The sequence below is a fragment of the Lampris incognitus genome, chromosome 4, assembly GCF_029633865.1.
Source record: "Lampris incognitus isolate fLamInc1 chromosome 4, fLamInc1.hap2, whole genome shotgun sequence".
Classification (NCBI taxonomy): domain Eukaryota; kingdom Metazoa; phylum Chordata; class Actinopteri; order Lampriformes; family Lampridae; genus Lampris; species Lampris incognitus.
In genome coordinates, this window is record NC_079214.1 from 8,832,217 (window position 1) to 8,845,170 (window position 12,954).

At 46.0% G+C, this 12,954-nt stretch overlaps 1 protein-coding gene across 1 annotated transcript; it reads right to left on the reverse strand.

The window, feature by feature from the left end:
* Window positions 1–1,056: 1,056 nt before the first annotated feature.
* On the reverse strand, window positions 1,057–5,193 carry rplp2l (ribosomal protein, large P2, like). Its single transcript, XM_056278237.1, has 5 exons — window positions 5,110–5,193; window positions 3,211–3,334; window positions 3,026–3,074; window positions 1,579–1,674; window positions 1,057–1,253 (listed from the first exon to the last, which is right to left on the reverse strand). Exons 2-5 carry the CDS (start codon window positions 3,331–3,333, stop codon window positions 1,177–1,179), a joined length of 345 nt encoding a protein of 114 aa, XP_056134212.1. The 5' UTR covers window position 3,334; window positions 5,110–5,193; the 3' UTR covers window positions 1,057–1,176.
* Window positions 5,194–12,954: the final 7,761 nt, after the last annotated feature.

Below are 12,954 nucleotides of genomic sequence, written 5' to 3' on the forward strand. Positions count from 1 at the left end.
ACTCAGTAATGCCCGGTTGTGTATATAACCCACGTCACTCTTTAGGTATAGGAACAAGAAAGTTTCACTTCTCAGGCCCAAAGCTGAAGTCACTACAGCCACGTTCATGTGGAGGACTGGCTTTCTGGTGGCTAGAGCCACTTAAAGCCTCTAAGGACCCATCTAGAATAAACTTTGTTAGGGTGGTAAAACAATAAATGTGGATTACTTATCACTTTGACTGGGGACAGACAAAAACACCCGCACTACACAGCAAGATATCCAAGCCACCAATTCTGGGGAGGCTTAGATATCTTATACACTGCTAAAAATGTCCTTAGTGATCTGGCATAAAACAAGAAGAGCAGGCTACACCTGTAATACTGGAGGCAATTCTGTGTAGCGCCACCTGCAGACAGGGCCTTGTATTATGTATGTTAATCTGGCGAAGGCTTTCTGTTCCTTTCGTTCAAGCCACATCGTTCTAGAAGACTCTTCATACATTTCATGTCCTACAGTTTATCAGAAAGAGGCTGGAGGGCCTTAGAGCTTCCTTATTCTGTTTTGTGTTCAGTTTACAGCGTAAGCTTTCTGTAGGAAATACGTTGACACTGCCCTCTGCTGACCACATCCTTGTATTACATGTTGACGCAACCTTTGAACGAAACCTTCAGGCAGTGATGAATAATGAACTGTGAATACCCTCAGCCACCTCACATGTTCTGGCATGCAATGGACTCACTACAACTGCAAATGCATGTCAGACTCAGAACCACATCTCCACTCCGAACGCCCAGCAATGAGCACTTACCTTCGAGGAAATTGGGAAAACGATGAATGAGTAAGATCAGCATTATAGGATGCAAGAATTCTTCCAGTTTTTGGCATACTACGCAATAGTGTGCATTTACCATGTACGTTTTTATTTTCACCGTTGTATGGGCAGTTTTAAATGCAGAAAACTTCTAACAGTTAATTAAAAATACCTTTTTGAATGCAACCATTTTCACTCTAAAACTGGTTACAAGTTAGTCTAATATAGCTTCACTTGAAAGAATGAATTCATGGCTCTTAAAATATACTTTTATACAAATTTTATTTATCTCGTTGTTGGCGGTTGTTGTGTTGCTGCTAAGCCACTTGACGCAAATTTGTAGTATTGGGTTGTACAAATAACATTGACTTGACTTGTCAAGTTTAATCAAAGAGTCCGAATCCCATGTCGTCGTCCGACTCCTCGGACTCCTCTTTCTTCTCCTCCTTCTTCTCCTCAACTGTAAAACAATGACAGGCATCAATAAAAAAGCATATACAGAAACAACTTTCCAGATGATTATTTCTTCGGGGAAACCTAAAACCCATGTACCAGGCACAGCTCATTTTCAACCAACTTTAAATTCCAACTCGTCTGGAACTACGTATGTCACTTGGTTCTCGATCAGCTTTCCCTTCCACTAACGACCTTTCAAGTTAAGAGTAAATCTAGCCTGTTAAACAGGCTACTAGGCAGGATGAGACCATATTAACGCCCAAGGTAAAGGTATCGTGTGCCATGTGTCAGCAAGACTGTTAGATGATGTGCTAAGCGGCTCCACTCACCTGCAGCAGGAGCAGCGGCTCCACCTGAGCCACTAGCTGCAGAGCTGGCAACTGCAACGGCACCGCCTGCTGGCATGCTGGCCAGCTTACCATAACCTGCAAACAGACAGACACTGTATTTAACAGGTGTGGAGCAGAAGCCTGTCTCACAAGTTGCATCAGGCATGAACAGTTGGGGGGGGGGGGGGGGGGTCGTTATCTGTTTCCAATCACAACATGCAGCATGACAGTCGACCACATATCAAAGGACAGTCAGAAAATTTAGGAGCACCATGTTGAATTTTTTGCCAGTATCACATAACTGATCATTTCGGTCAATACTGATCGTGATATTTTTCATTTCGATGAAATACCACTATGTGGTATTTGGATACCAGTGACGTTTACCTATAATTATACTGTAACTGTGACGCTTGGTACAGATGCAAACGTCTAGAAAACACTACTTCATTAGCGGCTGTCCTGATTTACTATTACACACTACAACGTTTCTGGGTGTACAAATGAACACAAATTAGTTCCACCTAGTGGAGAAAGCGTAACATTCACTTTGGCATAACATTTTTAAGCAGCTTTGCTCTTACATTTGTTCTTCAACTGGCCAATTCTCGAAAGCTTCCCTGTAAATGTTGACTATCACACACTGACAAGTGAAAACTATTGTATTGTGGCTTATATTAAAGGGGGAACTCTGCCGCCGTCATCATCATTTAAGTTTTTAGAAATGCACTTTAATAGATATCGGCGATATTAATTCATAACGAGTTACTATTTGTCGCATCGAAACAGCCGACATTTCTTTGCAGGCTGTCGTGCGTCTTCTCTTTCCATCAATACCCGTCATTGCCGTCAGCACATAATGTGTAACACTGGTGTGACGTATCAGAAATAACTTTCTTATCTGTCTCGACACACCTATCCCATTTTTTGGCAGTTACGGCCCAATACCAGTAAGCTTAAGAAACTCAACACACCGTGTTGTGTATACATTAGTACTAACCCTTTTCAATTATATGGTATACCCCACTTTACGGTATTGTTGTCTTTCAATTAAATACACCTCTCTTTGGAAAACTTACTTATTAACCCCACAATTCTAAAATTTTATAACCCCATTATTCACACTTTTCTCCATCAGTGGCTTTTGCTGTGTACATTTAAGAATGTATAAATGCTAATCTAAGTGAGCAAGCAGTCTGAAATCTATCTACCCACCAGTTGGTAGCAGGCTATCATAATCCTGTGGAAACAAGTGTAGCTACACCTTTGCTTCACTTTTGAATGGTATTGTCTTTTCAGATTTGTTTTCCACTTAAGGAAAGTCAATCAAAGTGAAACCATCTCTTCCCCCTTAGGCAGGTAAAGTTGTCACAGCCGCATCAATGTCAAAAATCCAAATTTCTATGTGCACATGTTAAAACAATCCTGCGCCCAGATAGACACCCACCTTTGGAGATCACTTCGTTCACATCCTTGCCGTCGAGTTCGGCGATGACCTGTTGGAGCAAGAATTCAAATTAAATCGAGTATCAAGGGACAAACCTTTGGTTACATTTTCAAATGACAACCGTCATGAACAGTGGGAGTAAATTCCTGTTCCAATGTCACAGATGAGCAGGACATGCTTCCCACCTTCCCCATGCGGGTCTCATCGGCCTCGATGCCAACACTATCCAGGATCTTCTTGATGTCACTGGCCTTGGGGTTTTCATTGCCACCAAGGGCAGCAAGCAGGTAAGCGGCAACGTAACGCATTCTGCAGAGAGAGGGGTGAAGAGTAGTGTCTTGATGCATGCTCAATAATCCAGGTGAGAAAATCATAGAAGGTTGAATCAGTTCATCTGGATCCAACGTTTATTGACAGATACGTTTCATCACTCATCTAAGTGACATCTTCAGTCTCAACTGTTTGGATTGAAGAGGTCACTTAGTGGAGTCTAAGCTGTTTAGACCGAAGAGGTCACTTAGATCAGTGTTTCTCAACCGAGGGTCCGCGGACCCCTAGTGGTCCGTGGTGTAATTGCAAGGGGTCCGTGAAAATAAAATATCTTTAAAAAAAGATCCTATGACATTTATAGAAATAGGATTATTTTACTCAAATGTGACTGAGACCTTTATCTACCTAAACTATAAAGGGTAACAGGACTTTTTTCTCTAATTACATCTGTTTCACAAGTGTAATTGATTGTATTTTAATAAGAGATCTCGCTCCCGTTTGCATTGTTAAAAGTTACTGCATAAAAATTCTGTTGTTACATATATCTGAAAGTTACTGAATACATATTCTGTTTTGTTACATATATCTGAAAGCTACTGAATACATATTCTGTTTTGTTACATATATCTGAAAGTTACTGAATACATATTCTGTGTTGTTACATATATCTGAAAGTTACTGCATAAGAATTCTGTTTTGTTAACTATATCTAAGTTACAACTGAAAGCTCTTATTTTTGCCCCAAAGAGTGAATAAACGCTATAATGCAATTTAAAATGCAGTTTCTACTGTTTCTATCAAATTGCAACCCCCCTCCCCCAAGATCAGGTGGAGGGGTCCTCAGGGTAGATCAAAAATACGCAGGGGGTCCAGGACCCCAAAAAGGTTGAGAACCACTGACTTAGATGAGTCTAAGCTGTTTAGACTGAAGAGGTCACTTAGATGAGTCTAAGCTGTTTAGACTGAAGAGGTCACTTAGATGAGTGATGAAACGTATCCGTCAATAAACGTTGGCTCCACATGAACTGATTCAACCTTCTTTGACCAAGACTGGTCAGTCATACATACTTGTCAGCACACACCCTATATATCACTAGACAGCAACAGCTGTAAAAAGGCATATCTGGAGGCGTTTGTGTTGTTGTGCATATATCTGAAGATTGTAGCGTTGTTATCCTACGTTAAGTACACAGTGAGAGCCACGAAACCGGGGTCAAATTCCACGCAGCGCAACCCTACATGGCCGGTAATCTTGGATCCGGATTCTGGACATTTTGGTGCCGATACGTTCTCATTCGCCCCTCAGACCGCATCTCAGACCTGAGCAGCGACGAGCACGTTGCGTTTGGAAGAACACGTGGACTGTCGGCGCATCTCTAAGTCCCGACGTCAGGACTTACAACGTTAGCCACGCCGGTGCTCACGGTTCTCTTCTCGGATGCTAACGCGGCGCCTCACGCTAGCTAGAGCGCCCAACGGGAGCGCACCTAGCATCAACTTAAACTGCACCAAAAAAGGCACCGTGCAGGTTTCCGGGAGCGGAGGTGGAGGCGGCGGCGGTGGTGGTGGTCGGTGGGGCAGACGTCCTGTGAGGTGAAGCTATATAACGTCCACATGCTTCTTCGCCATGTGGCGGGCGGCTATCCAGGTACCATGGGGCGTTAGCGTGCGGCGGGCTAGCGGACGTTTCAACACCGCGGAGGAGTTTGGCGGGAACAAACCCGCGTGAGGCGGGTCTTCGTTCGTTCGTCGCGCAATATGTCGTGTTTTTTGAGTCGCGAAACGCGTTATAAGAGTTTAATAAGACAACTCACTTGCGGCGGAGGAGCGGGAGCGTGTTCACTCGAGGGATACACAGGCGGAAAGGAAGCTGCGAAGCGGATTTCAACCGGAAGAGGCCGAGCTTTCTTCTTCGTGCTTTGTGTACCGGCGGTTGGCATCTACAACCGAGTCTCATTACCGCCACCTACTGTTCCGGAAGAGAGGCAACTGTACGGCGGAAGCTAGTATAAAACTGCTTTAGCTTACCTCTTCTCTGATTTACTTCAGGGTGTGGTCTCACTGCTGTCCTCAATAAATTCCTCTTTTTTTCTAAAGCAATATATTTATTGAATTTTGTTTGCAAATTACATCAAAACAAGTAATGGCACAGTACAGCAAACATTTTCATCCCCCCATAACCCCGTCCCTATAACAAGTAATACAATTCAAAGCAGGGTTAAAGAAGATAATAAAAATAATAATTTCTTTCACAGGCTGATTAGAGGGTGTGGTTTTTTTCCAGTTGCTTTTACGCATATAAACAATCAGATAGAGTTGTTCTGCTCCCCCAGAGCTTGTTCTTGCTGAAGCAACTTACCAACATTAGTATTATGTCTTAAGAAGTACAGAAACAATCCCCAGATTTGATCAAAAACACTTTACGTCTAACAATATACATGATCTTTTCCATTGACATGTTTGAAGCCATTTCTTTAACCCACATACCAATTCTTGGTACATCAACACGTTTCCAATTAAGAGCAATTACACGTTTTGCTTGTAATATACACATATCTATAAATCTGAACTCATTGCTTTGTAAATGTGGGGTGGTAGGATTTTAACCAAGAATAAAAAGCTTTGGACTCAATGGTAGTTTCTTTGACAAAATTTGATCAATCATATCAACAACATCTTGCCAGAAGGTTTTCACTTCCACACATTCCCATATACAGTGAAACAGCGCCCCCCTTGCCTCACTACACTTAATACAGGTATCAGGAATATTGTCATTAAACTTGTGCAATTTAACAGGAGTTATATAGTATGTACGCATCAGCCATTTATACTGTAGAAGCTTTAGGTTGCTGCTAACTATCTGTCTCTGGGCCTCTTTACATGCCTCACTCCATTCTTCTAAAGATATTTCCTCCTCTATATCTCCCTCCCATCATCTCAGTTTTGTCTCTGATGATCCATCAGATCCAGATACAAATAAGTCATACATAGTTGAAATTAAACCTTTATCATAACAGTGTTTTGTGACTGCAACTTCTAACATAGAAATGGTAGGAATGTCTAATGAATGGCTTTGACAGGATGATATAAAACTCCTTAGCTTAAGATATTTGAGAAAATGATTCCTTGGAATGTCATACTTGGTAGATATTTCCTCAAAGGACATGAATACTTCATCCTCCTCCCTGTACATGTCTTGCACTTTCCTTCACCCCTTTTCAGCCCAGAATTTAAATCCCCTATCATTTTGCCCTGGTTTGAAATGGGCATTACCCCAAATAGGACTGAAGCGTGACTGGGACATATTTATATTCAAATACTTACAGGCATCGAACCAAACATCCATCATATTCAATATTATAGGGTTGTCTGTAGTTTTCTTCAGATATTTACGGTCTGCTGAATACAAATACAGGTGCAATGGTAAACCCGGTTTAACAGAGCAGGCTTCCAGATCAATCCAAGCTGGGGGACTTCCGGATGAGACGTGAAACATAATCGACCTTAATTGTGCTGCCCAGTAATACCACTGGATACTTGGACATTTCAGGCCTCCTCGATAAATCCCCCCTTTTAGTCCTTCTTCAGTGTATGCACCTTCGTCAGTGCAGCCTACTCTGCTCCACCTCAGCATTAGTTCACTAGCGAGTACTTCTGTAGGACTTTCTATTGCCCTTGTATATGAAATGTGCTTTATAATTAAACTTGCCTTGCCTAAAAGGCACACCCCCTGACAGCAAGTCCTCACTGGGTAAATCACAACTACAAATCCAACGATTAGCAGACTGGGAAGACCCTGTGTTCGTGTATCAGATCAGTGAGCGTGTGCTCTACACAGCAAATGAGAACGTCCCGGTTGCTTCTGGTCTCCTGTTGCTTTGGTCCTGTCGTGCCCCGCTATAAACTTCTCTGGTCTCCCACTGCTGTGGCAGTTAGCTCTTCGATGGGATCCTTATTTGCTGATCATCGCCATACAGCCCCATGACCGGTTCATCTGTTGTGGAGAAAAGCTAGATCTCCGGCTGTAGTGCAAGCCACCGGCTCCTGCCCTTATTTTACTTTCCAGCCACCCATTTCCGGTCTGGATGCTCTTCCACCTGTTAAAAGTTAATGTGTCCACTTGATACAGATTCGAACCACAGCAGCATGTAAACCTACCTGTAAATCTGCAGAACCGTCCCCGCTTGGCACTCAGGACTCCTGGGTCATTCAGCCATTAAACGTTGGAAATGTATTCTAATGTAATCTAATGGATATGTCTCTAAATGTTAGAAAGACTGGTCGAGGAGGATTTAGGTATACACATCACCGAGGAGCAATGGATAGGGGCACAGGAGGGTGTACGCTCAGCATCAATATGCACCAGACGAGGTCTCATACAATTTAAGGTGCTGCATAGCCTCCATTGTTGACAATCGTCGAGAAGAGAAAACTGAAGCAGTACGGTCACGTCTCGAGAAGTTCCGGCCTTGCCAAGACCATCCTGCAAGGCACAGTGAGGGGCGGGCGAAGACGAGGAAGACAGAAGAAGCGACGGCTAACATCAGAGAGTGGACAGGCCTCGACTTTGCCAGCTTACAGAGGAGCAGTTGAAGACAGACAGAGATGGCGAGGACTGGTTGCGGATTCAACAGCGGAGCCCCAACGACCTCTCGAGAGGTTACGGGATAGGTGGGGTGAGGTGAGGTGAGGTGAGGTGAGGGGATAGCCTCCATCTTTCTAAGGTTCTGGCTATGTCCAAAGTTGTCCAGTTTTTGGAGTGATACACTTGAAACCCTATCTCATGTTACGGAGCCGACAGTGGAACCGGAGCCAGTGATGGGAATAGTTTGGGGTTCAGAAAAGAAAATATTGACAATCCAACTTGTCTGTTTGTATGTTGTCCGTCCAACTTGTCTGTAGTAGGTCATCGTTTATGGAACGCTCACCTAATTTGTGAGTAAACTGAAATACGGCAATCATACAAACAAACAGCAACCCATCTCTGCTCCACGTCTCCCATAGCAAGAATCGAGGGCCCGTTTTCAGACGACAGGCTACTTTAGCGGTTGGGTTGGCGGCGAGAATCACACGACGCACAACCCGCAAACAGTTGTGGCATAATTTATTTTGTGCAGCTTCCGGTGCAATCAGCTCGTCTGATCTACAGTTCAACGACCACATTATAACACATTCAACGTTCACGTTAACACAGTAAATTCGACAACCGAAGAAAACAAAACACGGCCGACAAGTAATAATCTGAAACTAGCAGTAAAACATTTCCGACGTGTTATCAAAACGTTCACAAACATAGGAAGTTTGGTCTTGGGTTTTTCAAAGAGACGAAAAACAGCTCGTATCCGTAGCATCTCGAAAGAGGCGCGCTAATCGGCTCCGTGCACAACTGTAGTCCACCGACTTCCGCTTTCTACCGCAGCGGTCGTGCCAGCTTCCTGTTTGTTGGCGCGCGCTATTGACAATGGCGTATTTTTTTGCGGTGCCTGCGAGATTTACCATGGATAAATGTCGACGACACGCACACAACTGTCCACACACTTTCCCCTGCACCGGCCAGCACAAGGCGGGGGGGGGGGGGGGTTCCAAGCTGTACATATCACGTTACGTCCACAATGATGAGGATTTGTGGACTAACTTCGAGCCCCGGGGTAGTCCAGCCTTGGGGGTCGTCCTCTGTGTGGAGTTTACATGTCCTCCCTGTGTCTGCGTGGGTTTCCTCCGGGGGCTCCGGTGTCCTCCCACAGTCCAAAGACATGTAGGTCAGGTGACTCGGCCGTACCAAATTGTCTCTAGGTGTGTGGGGGGGGGGGGCTGAGCTGGACTGGCCGCCCAATGACTGCTGGGATAGGCTCCAGCATCCCCGCGACCCCGAGAGCAGGATGTCAACAGCACACGCCAACACAGGAAACTGGGATGACCGCTGCAGTAGAAACCGGAAGTCAGTGGACTACAGTTATACACAGAGTCGATTTCGGGTTATTTCACCTCCTCCGTCCGAACGCCTCCACAGCACCGAGACCCGACCAGCGCCCTCTTCTGAGAGGTCTACATACGGACCTGAAAACACAGCCAGGCTGGGGAGAATCAAGTCATTCCTGGAAAATTCTCATGAAAATCACTTATAAAAACAGGGGGAAAAAAGCACCCGAAGAAAAACTTGTAAAAGTATCATCGAGCGTTTGTTAATATACGCGAGAGTGAACAGTAGAAAGTGGGCGGGGGGGGGGGCGACACTAAACTCTACTGCAGTGAAGGGTCTGTGACATTCTGGTGAGCAGGCCGGTGAGACGTCAAGTAAAACGTCAGTTTTGTTTTTGCTTTTTAAAAAAAAAATAAAAAAATTTCCTCCTTTTTCTCCCCAGTTGTATCCGGCCAGTTACCCCGCTCCTCCCAGTTGTCCAGGTCGCTGCTCCACCCCCTCTGCAGAGTATATCAGAGGGACCGCTCAGGCTGGACGGGTTGGAGACAAAGCAAGAGAGGCAAGACTGAGACGGTTTGGACATGTGTGGAGGAGAGGTGCTGGGTATACTGGGAGAAGGATGCTGAATATGGAGCTGCCAGGGAAGAGGAGAAGAGGAAGGCCAAAGAGGAGGTTTACGGATGTGGTGAGGGAGGACATGCAGGTGGCTGGTGTGACAGAAGACAGGAAGAGATGGAGACGGACGATCCGCCGTGGCGACCCCTAACGGGAGCAGCCGGAAGTAGTAGTAGTGGAGGTCAGAGGTCAGGGATCGGTGGGTTAGCCTCTCAACAGGGCAATATGAAGACTACGACACTACACTCTGCGTACGAGCGCCACAACTGCTCAGCATTTTAACGACCACAGAAATTCCCGCTCCTCGCGTGTCGACGGCCTCGCTACTCGCCGGACCGCCTCTGAAGAGACGTTCAAGCGACGCAACAGCTACAAATATGATTTATCACATTTGGAAATAATGAAATTACCCTGCATAGAAACTAGACCTCCGTCTCCCATCATTCTGACTTGTGCTGTTGAATTCCTGCCGTGTTGTGCGTCTGTATAAAATACCCCACCAACGTATTTCTTCCCGCCATTTTGAATTTCTCACCATGAGAAATGGCGATAATAACGGAAGCGCGCGCCTCAGTAGTCTGGCTGTGTGCTCATCGTGCATCACCGCAACAAAACCATTGATCAAAAACAAAGGAACCGCTTCAGCTGCTGCGGATGGATGTGACTCCCAACGTGTGCTTGTAATCACAAAACTAGGGCGAAACAAACACACAAAAAAGGACAGAAGATTTTTGTGTTACTTTTGGATGAATTGTGTTTCTCTTCACATAGTTAAGCTCAAGATTCCTGAAACGCAGTGTTTCCCAACCCAGTCCTTGAGGACCCCCTATCCTGCAGATTCTCTGCAACCCTGACTAGGTACCCGTTTGTAGTTATTCAACCAATCAGCAATGAATGTCTGAGTTTGCACACCTTGCATAATTAAGTGCTATGAGATGACTGGTCGAGTAAGTACAAGCAGGGCTGCCTATGCAGGGTTGCAATGGAAACCTGCAGGATAGGGGGTCCTTGAGGACCGGGTTGAGAAACACTGCTCTGTAACGCATACGACTTTTCTAGACGTCAACAAACCGCTGCCAAAATGGGCAAATCAACTTATGTTTTTTTGGGGGGGGGAATTTTAGAAGTCAGTATTTTTAAACGATTTTGAACCGGACGTACCTGAGCGTGAACACTTTTTGAGCGAGTCTGAGCATCATATCCTGAACAACAACCCCGGCAGGCGCGCTCGTTTCCGCTGAGGACTCGGCCGCTTCTGCTCAGGTTTAATAATTCAGCATCATCTGCGTGCTGCTAAGTGACGTATCGATCCTGAGAGGGAAGGAGAACCCGGCTCGGGTCAGCTGAAGCCCATTTCAGACCTGCAGAATTTCTGGTCACGATGTTTTGTATTTCATTACAGATACACAACGGACCGAGACTTGTTAAGCCCCAAAGTGGAAATGTCCTTTTATAAGCCACTTTTATTATTCATAAATAGCCCCTCCCCCCAATTGTACTTTGCCGATTAGCCCACTCTTCTGAGCCGTCCTGGTCGCTGCTCCACCCCCTCTGCTGATGTGGGGAGGGCTGCAGACTACCTACCACATGCCTCCTCCCATACATGTGGAGTCGCCAGCCGCTTCTTTTCACCTGGCAGTGAGGAGTTTCCCCAGGGGGATGTAGCACATGGGAGAATCACGCTATTCCCCCCTCTCCCCCGAACAGGCGCCGGGACCGACCAGAGGAGGCGCTAGTGCAGTGACCAGGACACATACCCACATCCGGCTTCCCACCCGCAGACACGGCCAATTGTCTCTGTAGGGACGCCCGACCAAGCCGGAGGTAACACGGGGATTCGAACCGGCGATTCCTGTGTTGGTAGGCAACGGAATAGACCGCCACGCCGACCGGACGCCCATTCCTAAGTAGTTTGGAGGTATAATTTAGTGAAAAGGTGACAGACTTATTTCGTCGGTTTGTTTGCCCTGTGACTCGATAAGAGGAATGGCGATGTGGTCGCCTAATGGGCGAGTTTCACACATGTTGAGGACGCGTCTACATTATGTTTGTAGACGGCGGCGTGAAGCCTTTGTATGGAAGGAGGGTATCAACATTTGTTAGGTCTGTTACAATCTACTAAACGTTATAACGCTGCCTGTGTGGCAGTACTGAATAGTGTCTGTGATACACAACCTGTGTATTACACACTGTGCTGCTGCCGGCCTCGAACCTGAGAAACCACTTCTTACTCAAGTTAACATCCATCCATCCATTATCTGAACCGCTTATCCTGCTCTCCGGCTCGCTGGAGCCTACCCCACCCAGCAGTCACTGGGCGGCAGGCGGGGAGACACCCTGGACAGGCCGCCAGGCCCTCACACAGGGCCCACACACACACACACACACACACACACACCTAGGGACAATATAGTAGTATGGCCGAGTCACTTGGCCTACATGTCTTGGGACTGCGGGAGGAAACCGGAGGCCCCGGAGGAAACCCACACAGACACGGGGAGAACATGCGAACTCCACACAGAGGACGACCCGGGACGACCCCCAAGGTTGGACTACCCCGGGGATCGAACCCAGGACCTTCTCGCTGTGAGGCGACCGCGCGAACCCCTGTGCCACCTCAAGTTAAACAGAGAATGATAAAATGTAATCAGAAAACATCTGCTGGTCTCCTCAGGACAGTAAACCTGTCAGTTAAACTCTGTGTAAAATACCCAAGGCTCAGCGTTTTCAGTTTTTACCGATTTTCCCCGAAAAACACCCAGCTTTTCACCCGGATTTTATGTTTCCACGGATCCAGAAGTTGTCCCTGTTCGTGCGAGGTTACGCAACAGTGTCCTCTTGTGGCGGAATTCGGCATGCCGGGCGGCTTCGAAAAAGAAAAACCGAAAACGCTGAGCCTTGAAAATACCCTTCTGTTTAGAAGAGGTTCTAACTTATTGCTCTGATGAATTAATGAAACACGTGACCTCGTTAAGGTGTCCCGATACCGAAACCATCACAGGGAAGGTTACCGGAACCTCAAAATCCTCATCTTCCCTCTTTTCACCGTTAACCGATATCGCCGCGAATGACAACGTACACGCGTGAAGAAAATAAACAATGTCTGGGATGCAAAAGTTAGGAC

What these genes read in the sequence shown, in the direction of transcription:
- rplp2l (XM_056278237.1), bottom strand. Translation starts at nt 3,333, where the DNA reads ATGCGTTACGTTGCCGCTTACCTGCTTGCTGCCCTTGGTGGCAATGAA. An exon ending in ATGAGACCCGCATGGGGAAG is followed by an intron (nt 3,075 to 3,210) that starts GTGGGAAGCATG and finishes TTGCTCCAACAG; the next exon opens with GTCATCGCCGAACTCGACGG. An exon ending in GAACGAAGTGATCTCCAAAG is followed by an intron (nt 1,675 to 3,025) that starts GTGGGTGTCTAT and finishes GTCTGTTTGCAG; the next exon opens with GTTATGGTAAGCTGGCCAGC.